The sequence below is a fragment of the Macaca mulatta genome, chromosome 15 (assembly GCF_049350105.2).
Source record: "Macaca mulatta isolate MMU2019108-1 chromosome 15, T2T-MMU8v2.0, whole genome shotgun sequence".
NCBI classification, from domain to species: Eukaryota; Metazoa; Chordata; class Mammalia; order Primates; family Cercopithecidae; genus Macaca; species Macaca mulatta.
The window spans coordinates 6711955-6726190 of record NC_133420.1 but is presented as its reverse complement, the minus strand read 5'-3'; the positions used below and the strand labels follow the sequence as shown (position 1 = coordinate 6726190).

General features: G+C 49.9%; 1 protein-coding gene across 10 annotated transcripts in view; it reads right to left on the bottom strand.

Annotated features, from left to right (window-relative positions):
• Positions 1–1040: 1040 nt before the first annotated feature.
• The window catches only part of CAMSAP1 (calmodulin regulated spectrin associated protein 1), a 99561-nt gene continuing 86365 nt past the window's right edge, over positions 1041–14236 (bottom strand). For all 10 annotated transcript variants that reach the window (XM_077967095.1, XM_077967098.1, XM_028834605.2 and 7 more), the window contains 6 exons: positions 12249–12385; positions 11649–11857; positions 11221–11323; positions 8845–8960; positions 8031–8149; positions 1041–4174 (listed from right to left, as the gene is read on the bottom strand). In XM_077967095.1, the coding sequence (XP_077823221.1) occupies positions 3872–4174; positions 8031–8149; positions 8845–8960; positions 11221–11323; positions 11649–11857; positions 12249–12385 (987 nt within the window). In that variant the 3' untranslated portion in view covers positions 1041–3871. The remainder of the gene's footprint in view (positions 4175–8030; positions 8150–8844; positions 8961–11220; positions 11324–11648; positions 11858–12248; positions 12386–14236) is intronic.

Genomic DNA, 14236 nt, shown 5'->3' with positions numbered 1-14236 from the left:
GTATCTTAGTTTGCAGTTCGGGAGCATCATTTACCAGATGAAAAAAGAGAGCTACTGAGAAGCGGCTCCAAGGCCAAACTGGTTAGTTGCTGACCATCATCGTGATACTAGCGTAGAAATTCATTTGTATGGGAAATGTGGTTTAATACTTTTGAACCAGAAGCAACCCAAATTTTTCATTGCAAATAAATGTTCTACCCTGAAACAAATCACTCAGCAATTCATTCACAAGTTTTGTGCCTGGGCTTGTCTACGTGGAGTCTGCTAATCTATTCCTTTCCCCTGTCATTCATTCCCATTATATGTTGCTTTGGCAAAGTATTGCTACATGAGAAGTAACTGGGGAAATTTAACTTGCTCTTTCTAAAGGAGAAAGAACAAAACGAGGCATCTGCAAACAGCTTGCAAGTGGAGATCACCCCTCTTCTAGATGGTGGAGGGACGAGGGCACTCACTTCCACAGCTGAAATTTACTTTCCTAGTTCATAATCCTGAAAAATGGCACGAGGAGGAAGGAGAGGAACTTGCCATCTGTACGGCGAGATGCTCCCCGGAGTCCAAGTTTCTTACAAGAGCAAGTTCAGCTCTCTGAAACCTCTAACAAACCCCACAGCCTGGGCCTTCAAATGTGATAAATTGTAGCAAATGGAGACTGTGAATGACAGAGTATCCTACATGGCTCCGCTGGTGACGTCCGAATCCGCTGGTGACGTCAGAATCCCCTGGACTGTCCTTAAAAATACACCTCCACCTTCCACACCAGAAAAAACTCTAGACAACAGCAAGGCACCCACTCAAGCCCTATAAGAAAAGGCAGGTGTGAAAGTCAGAGATGCAGTCCTGGGTGTGTCTGCTTCCCAGTAACACAGACAGACTTGACCAAAACAATGATGGAGAGATACAGCTACTGTCCTTTTCAAAAACATTCCCAGAAAAGGTGAAACTCAACTGCTGTAGAGATGCCCGTTGGCACTTCTCACAAGTCAAATCCCACTGCACAAAATAAATCACAATCAATTGTAAAACATTCTCCAAGTTGATGAATTTTTAACAGAAAATTTTATTTCAATAAATATTTTGCCCTCCAAGTGACAACTACAATTTCAGGGAGGTAAAAGTATAACCTAGAAGTAATTTAGAATTATTCCACTTTTCAATTTTGCCTGAGTGAAGAATACAGTTTGGGCCTGAAGTCTGCTAAGAGACTGCACCGCAGTGACACGCGTAGAAAGTCAAAAGGACACATGGAAAGCAGTGCGTTTGGTGCACGCACACAGCCATGTGCATGCACACGTGTGGGTAGAACGTATCTGCACATACACGTGTAAAATAATAGGACTCACACAAGTTTCATTTCTCTTTCAACCCTTCTGGGCTCCCAGAATTCTAGCATACCAAGGATTTACACATAAACTCCGTCATACATTGAATCATTTGGTTTACACTTTCTTTACAAAGTGATATCCTAAATGGGTAGAGCAGCTTGTCTTAAATAACAAGGTTAGAATTCTGAGAGGCAAGGAAAGATGTGCAAGCTTTCCGCTGAAAGAAATTTGCAACGAGACACAAATACCACTGCAGAGGCTTTGAAAATGGCAGACATTAATAACAGAGCTATCGGTCAGTGTTATCAACTGCAAAATCATGACTTTACCACCACCCAAGCCAGAAAGGCCCAAAAGCACCACCACGAAAATGAATCCTGTGTCCGAACCTTTTCAAGACAAATTAAAAGGGTTGCTGTGTCCAAGCATGAAGAATGCAGGGACGTTTCTGTCAACCATTAGGCAAACAATGGCCTGGGGACTTGGGACATCAGGAATGTCCATGCCATGTTGGTGCTTACTCACAACAAACAGTGAAAAATCCTACATGCTCAAGGACAAGTTTCAGGATGTTCCACAAACTGACTCATTCCATGGAGAAAATCCAGAATTGACTCAGAAGTCCCATGGGAATGCAATTTTCCAGCTCTATGACAGACATTTTCTAGCTCTTCATTAAAAATAATCCAATTCCACTGACTTCAATAGGGCCATGGGAAAAAAAAAAAAAAAAAAAAACACACAACGTGAAACTCCTATAAAGCAAGGAGTTGGTGTCGCCTGGTCACAGAAATGAGCCACAGCAACCTCACACATACGATTCAATGTAAAGCAAATTAGTTCATCACTTTATTACATCTTAGTGCTTTCTTAAAATAAATACGGTAATATCATATCAAACATACAGTGAGAAATAAAGCCCACGTGTGAAAGTATGGTAACAGAAAGCTCACTCAGGATGTGTAACTCAGCACTTGAGAAATCATACAGCCTTTAGTTCCCTATTTACAGGACAGAGAGCGGCTGTGTTGAACACGATATATACAAAATCGCAAGAGACCGTCCTTTTCTTCAAAGGACTGAGGAAAGGGGAATAAGACCTGTAATTCCTTCTAGCCTTCTGTACCACGTTCCCGCCTTCCTTATGTACACGACTCACGTTTCTTATCTAAAATTATGTAACAGTTACACTTGTGTCTAACTTTTTCTCCCTATTGATCTTTAATTTTTTCTGCAGTTCGAGATAGATTCAAGTAACACTCCCAAGAAAATATGTGCAAAACTAATGTTAGTGGCTCCAGAATCTTCTGGCAGCTGGTCAGTCGCTGCAGTGTCTGGCAGCTGTGGCTGGCACGCACCTGCTCCCGGCAATGTCCGCTCCGCAGAAGCATCAACACCACTGGGACCAAGGCAGAAAGCACCCAAAGCCATCCACTTACTTGGAGTTCTGAAATAACTGCAAATAACCACTTGTTTTCAAATAGGCAACAAAACAAAACTATCCATCTACACGGAAAAGAGCATGCTCCTCTGAGAGCACGCAGCGCTTCCAGATGCAGAATCCAGACAGGACAAGCCGTGACCTAACAAAACCACTAAAGGGACTGTCAGCTTAAGTGCATCACCTTATGGGACAAACATGCTCAGAATGAAAAATATTCTACTTCACCAAAATCTGTCTTTATTACAGTGAACAAATCATTAGAGTACTATCCGAAACTTAATTAATGATGGCTAAAGTTGGCTCGGCTTGCCCACTTTAAATGAAGCAAACATCAGCTCCTAGTGCCATTCCCCATCCTCATGACTGTGTGCCAGAAATAATCATCTTCACATTTGTAAACGTTATTTTAGCAGAAGACAGACTTTGCAGATTTCAGTGCTTTTAGTGAACTGGTATTTTCAGTAAACTTTTTCTGAGCAGCAAGGGATAAGAATTTTTTTTCAGAAATCTTAGAATTGAATATAAATGTTGGCAGTAGACACAATCAATAAGTATCATACAATTTCTCAAATGAAAAAGATTTCCCATTATGAATTCCTTTGCTATAGACATTCAAACACCCCAAGCCAAGATTGAGCCTCAGTCCTACAGTCACATGAGATTACAGCTGGCCAACATGAGGGTGTCAGGCAATGTGCAAGGGGGTGAGGTGAGAAGCGAGAAAGCAAAGTGGATCGCATCTAATCTATGCTGAAGGAGAACTTCAAGTAAGGGAGCTCCGTGGCCTGGGACCTCGCTGTGAACACCCTCCTCCGGGAGCCTCAGTGGTCAGTGGTGGCCACAGCAGTGCGAGCCACTGCAAAGGCGGCATCTACTCCCCCATCCTCGCCCTGCCTGGCGTCCTCTGCGTGAGATGAGCGCTGAGAGAAGGGTTTTCTTCTGTTGTCTAGAAACGTCTTTGCAAAAGGTCTGTGACTTTGCACACTTCGTACCCAAATAGATGAAAACAATAAATAAGGACCCCGTGGCACCCTCTGGATGCCAGCCACGAGGGCGTCATTTACGAGTCTGGGTCACCCTTCGGACACCGGCTGCACCGGGGTCATTTACGAGTCTGGCCCTTCTTTGGCACTGCGGGCCGCTTGGGCTGCCACAGGTGGTTGTGGATTGTGAGTGCATCCACACTGACAGACATGGTTTTGGCTGGGATCAAGTTAAACTGTTTTCGGTCTGAGCTGTATTTATACAGCTTGTCGATCATTTTCTTGGTGATGTTCTTTGGCCCCGTGCCAGTGAGTTTGTAGATTTCCTCAGTGTCAGGATAGTAGCAGTAAAGTGCCCTGAACTGGCAGCCAGCATCACGAAACAGTATGATGTAGTGATTGGCGTCACACTTCTCCAGCTCCTGTGTGGAGAGAGAAAAGAGAAAGAGACAAACACTTCAAGGCCACTCCAATCGCCATGAGTTAGGCTCCCACAGCCGCTCAACTGGCACTGCTCCGTGGGAAGCTCCCCCACCTGTCACCTACAGCCTGCCTGTTGTACACAATTATGGCAGACCCGTCCTAGAGCATTACGTGCCACTGAGACTTGACTTAAGAAGTCTAGGCAAGCAAGCGGAAAAAATGCTTTTACAATTAAGTGGAAAAGTCTATGAAAAGATGCTCATCATTAGCCACCAGAGAAATGCCAGTCAGAAAGAGACGCCGCGTCATGCCCACAAGGCGGCTGGAACCCAGAAACAGGCGGCAATGAGTGCTGGCGAGCCACGGGGCTCGTTCACTGCGGGAGCATGCAGAGCACAGCAGCTGCTGTGAAAAACAACTTGGCCGCTCTCCAAACTGTCAGGCAGTTACCGTGGGACGCAGCAATTCCTCTCTCACGTATGTACTCAAGGGAAATGAAAACACACATCCGGCCGGGCGCGGTGGCTCAAGCCTGTAATCCCAGCACTTTGGGAGGCCGAGACGGGTGGATCACGAGGTCAGGAGATCGAGACCATCCTGGTGAACACAGTGAAACCCCGTCTCTACTAAAACTACAAAAAACTAGCCGGGTGAGGTGGCGGGCGCCTGTAGTCCCAGCTACTCGGGAGGCTGAGGCAGGAGAATGGCATGAACCCGGGAGGCGGAGCTTGCAGTGAGCTGAGATCAGGCCACTGCACTCCAGCCTGGGCGACAGAGCGAGACTCCGTCTCAAAAAAAAAAAAAAAAAAAAAAAAAAAAAAAAGAAAACACACATCCACACAAAACACTGCATACAAATAACAGCACCATCCCTCACAGGCAAAAAGCAGAAACAAAAACATCACATGTACCCCCAAAAACATGTACATCTGTTCTGTATCGATAAAAAATGTTTTAAGTAGAATCAACCCAAGTGTGCATCAGCAGATGACGAGATGAACAGTACGGGGTCCGAGCATGCAATGGAGCATTACCCAGCTGTGAAAAGGAATGGAGTCCCGGTACACATTACACTGAGAAACCTCAGAGCATCATGCTAAGTGAAAGAAGTCCAACCCAAAAGGTCATATAAATTATGATTCCATTTATATAAATGCCCAGAACAGACAAATCCATGGAGACAGACAGCAGACTGGTAACTGCCAAGAGCTGGGGCGCAGGAAGACTAAGGGAGTGACTGTTCACGGGGGCGGAGTTTCTTTTTGTGAGGATGAAAATGTTCTGGAATTAGGCGGTGGTGATGGTTGTGCTATTCTATGAATGTACTAAAAACCAATGAATGGTATAGTTTAAAAGGGTAAATTTTACGGTATATGAATGATATCTCACAAAGCTGTTTGGGCCGAGCGTGGTGGCTCACACCTGTAATGCCAGCACTTTGGGAGGCTGAGGTGGGCGGATCACTTGAGGTCAGGAGTTCAAGACTAGCCTGGCCAGTATGGTGAAACCCCATCTCTACTAACAATACAAAAATTAGCCAGGCATGGTGGCACATGCCTGTAGTCCCAGCTGCTCAGAGAATCACTTGAGCCTGGAGGGGTGGAGGTTGCAGTGAGCTGAGGTCGCATCACCACACTCCAGCCTGGGCGACAGAGCGAGATTCCATCTCAAAAAAAAAGAAGAATCTGAGGTAAATATGACAAACCGCTGATGCCTGTCGCAGTGTTTGTTGATTGTATTCTAAAGTTTAAAACATATCTTCAAGTGTTTTGGTAACTTTTAAAAACAGACCCTCCACAGGCCTGGGAATGGGAGCACATGGGTCTGCCCCAGCAGTTCTCCACATGTGGCCCAGGCGTCCTGAGGCCTTCCCAGGAATCTCAGGGTCAAACCCTTGACCTCGAAAGGCTATGGCCTCATTGCTTCTCACGAGTGTGCGGCGGAACCTTCCCAAGGTCCTGGGCCGTGTGGCTGTAATGGACGGAGGGCACGAGCGGCTGAGATGTCAGCCCTCTTATGTCAATGCCACTCTTCTATTTATTTGCCTTTAGAAAAGTTACTTTTCATAAATACACAATGTATCGGCATATAATGGGGCTTATTATTTTAAATAATATATATATTTTAAAAGAATCCAAAAGTGTATATATAATACTGATTTCAACCCTACAAACACTGTGTTTAAATATGAACAGAATTAGATGCCAAAAAGAAAGAAACATTTAATTTGTAGGGGCAGTGGGACTGTGGGGAGTGGGGTTCATCTTATTTACTTATTGCTGCCTGCGCGGTAAGGAAGCATGTGGTGCCTACAGCTTACGTGGCACAGCTGAGATGGCTGCTGTCCTGCCTGCTGGGCAGCCCTCAGCGGGCGCCTGGGAACTTGCTATCTGCAGAGCTCCCAGTCACTCACTGGCTGACAGGAGGGCCTCCCTGAGTCTCAACTGCTGGTCCGCACGCTAACGCTGGTTTCCTCCCAGGCATCAGGCACACTGCTGCACACTAGGCAAGGGGTGTGCCTCGTGACCAGCCCCCAGCGAGAGCTCAGGGCATCCAGTCTCAAAAGGGCTTTCCATGGCCCACAGGCTGCTGTGGATCTGCTGCTGGAAGAACGAGAACAGAGGGAGCTGCGCAGGGTCTGGCCCTGCCTCTGTCTTCTCCCTCTTCACCCCGTGGCTCTGGCTCCCTCCACAGTGCTGGGATAAATCTAAGCCATGGGTCGACTCCACACTGAGGGCCACGAGTCCTTCCAGTGCATCTCCGCATGCAAGGTGATCCTGGGGGCCACTGATACAAGGGGCCAACCACCTCTCCATGTGGAAATCTAAGCAGGAAGGGCATGACCATGGCCGCTTCTGTCCCCAGTCCCATGAGACCTGCCTAGGTCGGGGCCATTCTTAGTCCAGATGATCTTCTCTCCGTGTGGAAATCTAAGCAGGAAGGGCATGACCATGGCCACTTCCGTCCCCAGTCCCATGAGACCTGCCTAGGCTGGAGCCACTCTTAGTCTAGATGATCTTCACTACCAAGAAGAACACATCCGTTTTAAAGTGGGTCACAAATTCCGTATGTCACTTTAATTTTTACAACCAAACCAACTAAGGACCAGGGGTTAGTCTTAATTATTAAAAAGCAGAATTTCTGGTGAGTGACAGACTGTTGCATAATTTTCATTCACAAGCTGTTGTATCCCAAGGTCAGCAACTTAAGGCCACACACGGGCCTGAATCTGGGGCGGGTTCCAGTGGCTCTGCCTCCTCTCCCCTGGAATTCCAGTCCTGCCTCTCAGGGGCCAGCCTAGACCCCACGCAGGACCCTCAGATTCCAGCTTCCGATCCCCTCCCTGGGCATGCACACTGTGTGCTCCGGAGTCCACACGCTCAGCAGGTGCATGCCTCCTCCCGCCCTCCCTGCTCCGTCCTCCCCACCCCACCACTCCGGCCCTGGCCCCTGTTCCTCACTCACCACCAGGCTGCCTCCCTGGCTTCCCTGCTGACTGCTCTGATCTACTGGGAAGGGCAGGTGGGTTCCTGGCTCTCCTCTGCCCACACCTGCATCCACTGTCTCACTCTGAGTAAAGCTGAGTCTTTCCTCAGCCCACAGAGGCCCCACACAGGGATGTAGCCTCTGAACCCCGCCCCGTCCTCCTGGGTGTTCCTCCAGCACAGGCTCGCTGCAGCCCCTGCACCTTGGCACGCCTCACTCCCACCTGCCTGGAACGGCCTTCCCTGAAATCTGCATCCTCCCTAGCAACTCTCGTTCATCAAAGATTTGGGGTGTTTTCTTGTAGAAGGAATGCTTAATTTATAAACATTTTTTACTTCACATAAAAACAGGTTGAAACGTGATACTTGCCTCCAATATGGAATTCTTGTGGGGTTCATTCACTTTTCCAGCCAGGCAGCAATGGGATATGGCATTGTGAATAATCGGCTTGTTTGATTTGCTACTGGGCTCCTTAAAGAGCTTGGGACCTAAGAAACGAGGCCAGGATTGGCAAAATTATTATTTCAAGGCACGAACACGCACACACAAAAAAACCCAAAGATGTCTTAGAAGCAAGCAATGGGTAGGCTGAATTACAGATATTTATGATTATTTAAAAATGGGAAGTAAAAGTCACTTAAAATTTATTCAAAACAATTTTAAGTTATAAACTTTTAGACAACTAAAGACGAAAGTAATCAATAATTTATCCCCTTTCTAAATTCAGTGTCTTAACTATAAAAAAAAAAGACAAAACCAGGAAAAAAACTTGTAAAAAGTCTAAAGTTCAAAGGCCCCAGGACAGACTCCTCAGCCACAGCAGCACCTCCAGTTCACCGTGCCCTGAGCCCACACCTGCTCCAAGGGCAGCTGGTGAGAGCCAAGCACTCCCACCACTCCCGGGCTCTGCCACTCCCGGGCTCTGCCGCCCCCAGGTCCGCTGCCCCCTACACAGCAGACAGCAAGGCATATGGCTAGGAGGGAAAGGCAGGACTAAGAGCTTCTACTAAACTACATGCCAATTTCAGTACCAAAGAGCTAAAAATAGCTCTCTTTCACTAAATAAAACATCTCTGTTAGAAAAATACTTTTTAGACCAAAACAGAGAACAGACATTGAAAGAGCCACGCAAAGGCATGCGGCCATGCCCACGATGACCTCTAAGGAGGGCGAAGGCCGTCACCTGTGTACTCAGCCACCGAGGCCAAGGAAGACGCTGCCGATGCGGTCTCCCAGTCTCGGTCTGTGCTCCTGCTCGGGTTACGGCTCAGTATGGGCAGGGCTTCCATCGATTCCACTCTGCGGGCAGAAACAGACAAGAGACAGGCAGGTGAAGCGCTGGCTTCCTCTCACCACTGCTGGCAAGGGGCCGGCCCGCAACAAGGACAGGAAGCACATCAGCAGGGGAGGAGGCTTCCAGTGACCGTGAGGGCTTGAGTTGCCACAACCCCCACACAGTACAGACACTCCGAGCAAAATACAAAAGCAAACACTTCAGGTACTAGGGAGTGATGAGGACAGAGGGGAGTCAGTCCTTCAACGAAGGGGTTCACCTCCACGCAGCCCTTGCTCGAGGCACCACCCCCTTGAGCAGGGCACAGGCACAGAACAGGGCACAGTGCTGCAGGCTCAGGAAGCCAGAGGATGAAGTTTGGACCACTTGTGCTGCTGCCCAGCCAGGGATGAGGCCTAGGGAAGGAGGGGCCACAGTGGGCCGAGTCTGAAAACCTGGGCCCCAGTGACTCTGATCCCTGGAAGGCCTGAGCTCCACCCTGCAGGGAGTCTCCAGTGAGCACCAAAGATGCCAAAAGGCTGAACACAGCTGCTCAGAGATGTCGGCTGCTGCTCTCACAAAGCAGGCAGACAGCGCTGGAGTCTGAATCCAGCCACGGTAATTGACCACCAGAACAAAAACCCAAACAGAATCTGCAGTCCCTCGGAGGGATCCGCCACAAAGCCCAGAGACAACAAGGAGCCACGAGTCGGGTGAAGAGACAAGAAAACATGGTCCATAGGTGCAGACAGAACAGGGGCCACACGGTGTGCACATAAAAATAAAGGGACACATGGGCGGGGGAGGCCCTTGCTCCCACGGGAGCTGACAGCACACGTGGAGGAGGCAGTGAGCAGGAGCTCCACAGTGACCACTAAAGCCCTTGAGGACAGTTCGTGAGGTCCAGAGCAGTCCCCAGCCTCTCTCCCGAAGTTACTTCCTCACCACAGGAGCAGTCCCGGGCCCACCTGAGAGGCCGCGCTGAGAAAGACACACGCTCACTTCTGGGCTGCTCAGTCAGAAGCGTGAGGCCCCCGTCTCATCACAGGAAACCGAAACTGAGAGGCAGCCAGAAGGATAACTGACCTGTGGTTACCAAAAGTCAAGGTCCAGAAAGGCACAGAAAGGCTAAGGAACTGCTCTGGATGGAAGGAGACTAAAGGGACATGGCATTTCAAGGCCATTCGTCACCCCAAACCAGATCCTAGACTAGGGAACACCACGGTTGTCAGGGACACTCTTGAGACAACTGAGGACAGCTGAATGGGGACCGCAAATTGGATGAAAGTGCTGGCTTGGTAACTGATTACACGAGAAAACTTCCTCGTTCCAGGAAATACACACTGAAGTATTTTTTTTTTTTTTTGAGACGGAGTCTCACGCTGTCACCCAGGCTGGAGTGCAGTGGCGCGATCTCGGCTCACTGCAAGCTCCGCCTCCCGGGTTCCCGCCATTCTCCTGCCTCAGCCTCCTGAGTAGCTGGGACTACAGGCGCCCGCCACCGCGCCCGGCTAATTTTTTGTATTTTTAGTAGAGACGGGGTTTCACTGTGGTCTCGATCTCCTGACCTTGTGATCTGCCCGCCTCAGCCTCCCAAAGTGCTGGGATTACAGGCTTGAGCCACCGCGCCCGGCCCACACTGAAGTATTAAAGCAAAAAAGGCCCAACATCTCCAACGGAGTGGTTTTTTTCTGTTTGGTTTTCGGGTTTTTGACAGCGTCTCACTGTCGCCCAGGCTGGAGTGCAGTCATGTGAGCATAGCTCACTGCAGCCTCAACTTCCTGGGCTCAAGTGATGCTACCACCTCAGCTTCCTAAGTAGCTGGGACTATAGGTGCATGCCACCACACCCAGCCAACTTTTTTTGTATTTTTTGTAGAGATGGGGGTCTCACTCTGTTGTGCAGGCTGGTCTGGGACTCCAGGGCTTAAGTGATCCTCCTGCCTCAGCCTCCAAAAGTGCTGGAATCATGGGGGTAAGCCACCATGCTTGGACTCCAAGGGACTCATAATGATGAAGAAGCAAGCGTGCATGTGTGGGGTGGGGGAAAGGGGAGGGTGGTAAGGCAAAGGCTGCCAAGTTTAACCAGTTGGGGAGCCCATGTGAAGGGCACTGGAATTCCTGATGACATTATTGCAACTGTTCTGTAAATGTGAAATTCTATCAAAACTAAAGTTACAAAAGCCTTTCTCATTGTTTTTAATCAGGAAGTCCCACCCTGGCCCCCGCCCACCCCCCCCACCAATGTGCTCCAGCCTCGGGCCTGCGGCCGTCTCCAGTCCCTTACCGCTGAGAGGGTGTGCCCCCAGAATGAATGCTCTCGGGTTCTGTCGTTGCCGCAGAGGCCAAGGACAGGCTGGAGCCTGACTGAGTCCGGCTCAAGTTATCAGCTGCCAGAGACAGAAACAGATGATGGTTCATGAACAGATTCCGACAGACACGTACCTGTCCTCTGTACCTTTACCCCTCACCTGGCTCTGCAGAGCTCGGCCAGAGAGGCCACGACCCCACCCTGCCCCAGGGAGCCAGGCTGTGCCTGGATGTGCCGCACATCTCAGAGCCTCTGGTCTCAACACTGTCATCCGTGAAACAGGGAAAATCATCCCCACCCTTCCTGTCTCACACCACTCTTGACAAAACTGCAATGAGCTAAAGAACATGAGGCCGCCGCCCACGGAAGGAAGCGCTGCCCGCTTGAGGGCCAGGGCCGCTTACGGGTGGAGGAGCACTTGGTGCCGGAGTCGCTGCACGACTCTTCCCGGTGCACCGACTTCGGCCGCGGCTTCTTCGGCTTTGACTTGGGCTTGCCGAGCCCCTGCTCCTCTAGGATCTGCTGCTGCTTCCTCCGCAGGTACTCCTGCTTGATGAGCTCGCGCCGCGCCTTCTCCTCCTCCTTCCGGACCCGGTCTTCCTCAGCTTTGCGCCTGAGAGAAACACAGGCTCAGACACTGCTCGGTCACCGGGCTTCTTCTACGACGCCTGCGCCGCGGCGCTCTGTCCAGGCGCGTTTCTCGGGTTCTGCCCGGCCGCTGGGACCAAGGGTGGCCAGCCTCCACAAGCGGGCGCAGAGGCTGCAAGAGCAGTCCTGCAGATGAGCCACCAGGCCACACAGCCTCACTGGCCACCGGCAACGCACATCCTCACTGCAGATCAGCAGGGGCCGTGAAAGTTCAGGGAGGCCACCCATGGGAGGAGTATGACCCTCAGAGGCACTCACTGCCATGGTCCACGGCCAGTGCCAGGAACGGGACGGGGGCCGCCAGGGACCCACCAGGCTCCTGCCCAGTCTGCTTTCCGCCGCCGCGGGAGGCTTACCGGGCTTCATCACGCTTGAGCTCCACCTCTGCTTCCAGCTGCTGCTTGCGCACGCGGGCCTCCTCGGCCTTGCGCTGCTGCTTCAGGAGGAAGGCCGCCCGCTTCTTGGCGAGCTCATCTTCAGCTTTCTGTTCGTCCTGCAAGACAGAAGCCACACAGAGCATGACAGGAACCCCCTCAGACGCCCGACACGGCCGCACTCGACCCAGCAGCCGACTGTCACTACACCTTTAAAAGTTTAATGCATAAAGACTTCTACACTTTTCTGTAACCGTTACAGACTCTAAAATACGAATGAAGACAAACCAGTGCATTTCAAAGGCGCTCCGCATCAACCCAACTTTCCAAACATCTCACGTGAGATCCAGTTTGCCTTAAAAAGTACACGTTGCCGGGCGCGGTGGCTCACGCCTGTAATCCCAGCACTTTGGGAGGCCGAGGCGGGCGGATCACAAGGTCAGGAGATCGAGACCACGGTGAAACCCCGTCTCTACTAAAAATACAAAAAATTAGCCGGGCGCGGTTGTGGGCGCCTGTAGTCCCAGCTACTCGGGAGGCTGAGGCAGGAGAATGGCGTGAACCCGGGAGGTGGAGCTTGCAGTGAGCCGAGCCGAGATTGCGCCACTGCACTCCAGCCTGGGGCACAGAGCAAGACTCCGTCTCAAAAAAAAAAAAAAAAAAAAAAAAAAAAAGTACACGTATACTTCCAAAATAAGAGCGAGGCTGGGCACAGTGGCTCATTCCTGTAATCCCAGCACTTTGGGAGGCTGAAGTGGGTGAATCACTCGAGGTCAGGAGTTCGAGACCAGCATGCCTAACATGGCGAAACCCTGTCTCTACTAAAAATACAAAAATTGGCTAGGTGGGGTGGCTCACACCTGTAATCCTAGCACTTTGGGAGGCCAAGGAGTGTGGATCACCTGAGGTCAGGAGTTCAAGACCAGTTTGGCCAACATGGCAAAACCCTGTCTCCACTAAAAAAAAAAAAAAAAAAAAAAAAAATTAGCTGGGCATGGTGGCACACGCCTGTAATCCCAGCTACTCAGGAGGCTGAGGCAGGAGAATCGTTTCAACTCGGGAGACAGAGGTTGCAGTGAGCCAAGATCATGCCCTTTTACTCCAGCCTGGGCGACAGAGCCAGACTCTGTCCAAAAAAAAGCAAAAAAGAGAATACTGAAATTGGTCACTAATTTGTTTACATTTCAGAAGTGCAACCACCAAATAAAGCTTGCCTCTTTTGCTAAGATCCGCCTGATGATTTGGTATCCTCTCAGTCAAATTCATAATTACCTGGAGGCAAAGCAGAAACAGTTGCGTGTCCCTTGCCAAGAGAAAACATTCTGAGAAATAGGTCCTTAGGCGACTTCGCTGTCCTGTGAGCATCACGCAGTGTGCGCGCACCTGGCTGGCAGCGCCCCCCACAGGCCTCAGTGAGGTCAGCCACTGCTCCTAGGCCACAGACCTGTACGGCACATTACTGCACCCAATACCGTAACTGTGTATCAACATCTGTCTCAACATTGAAAAGCTACAACAAAAATATGGTCTTATCATCTTAGGAGATGAATGTCACAGCGAAACATCATGTGATGCACTGACTATTAAAACAGTTCAGTTTACGCTTCCCTTCATCTCTAAGAAAAAAAATTACAAGACAGACATATAAAAAATGTTTTTTGAAGTTGCTATATCAGAGGTTGGCAAACTTCAGCCCACATGCCAGGCCTGGCCACCGCCAGAGCATTCTAACGATGAACGCTTTTTACACTTTGGGGTGGGATGGGGCGACAACAGGGTTTTGACTGGAAAACCAGCAAAGCAAACAATGTTGAAAATCACAGGAAATTCCAGTTTTAGGGCTCATAACAAAGTCATCTCAGCCACGCCACGCTCCCTTGCATTCGTACTGCCCAGGGATGCCTCTGGCCAAATGGAGTCCTCGGGACAGAGACTCTGTGGCCCATAAAGCTAAACACACGCATCCCTTG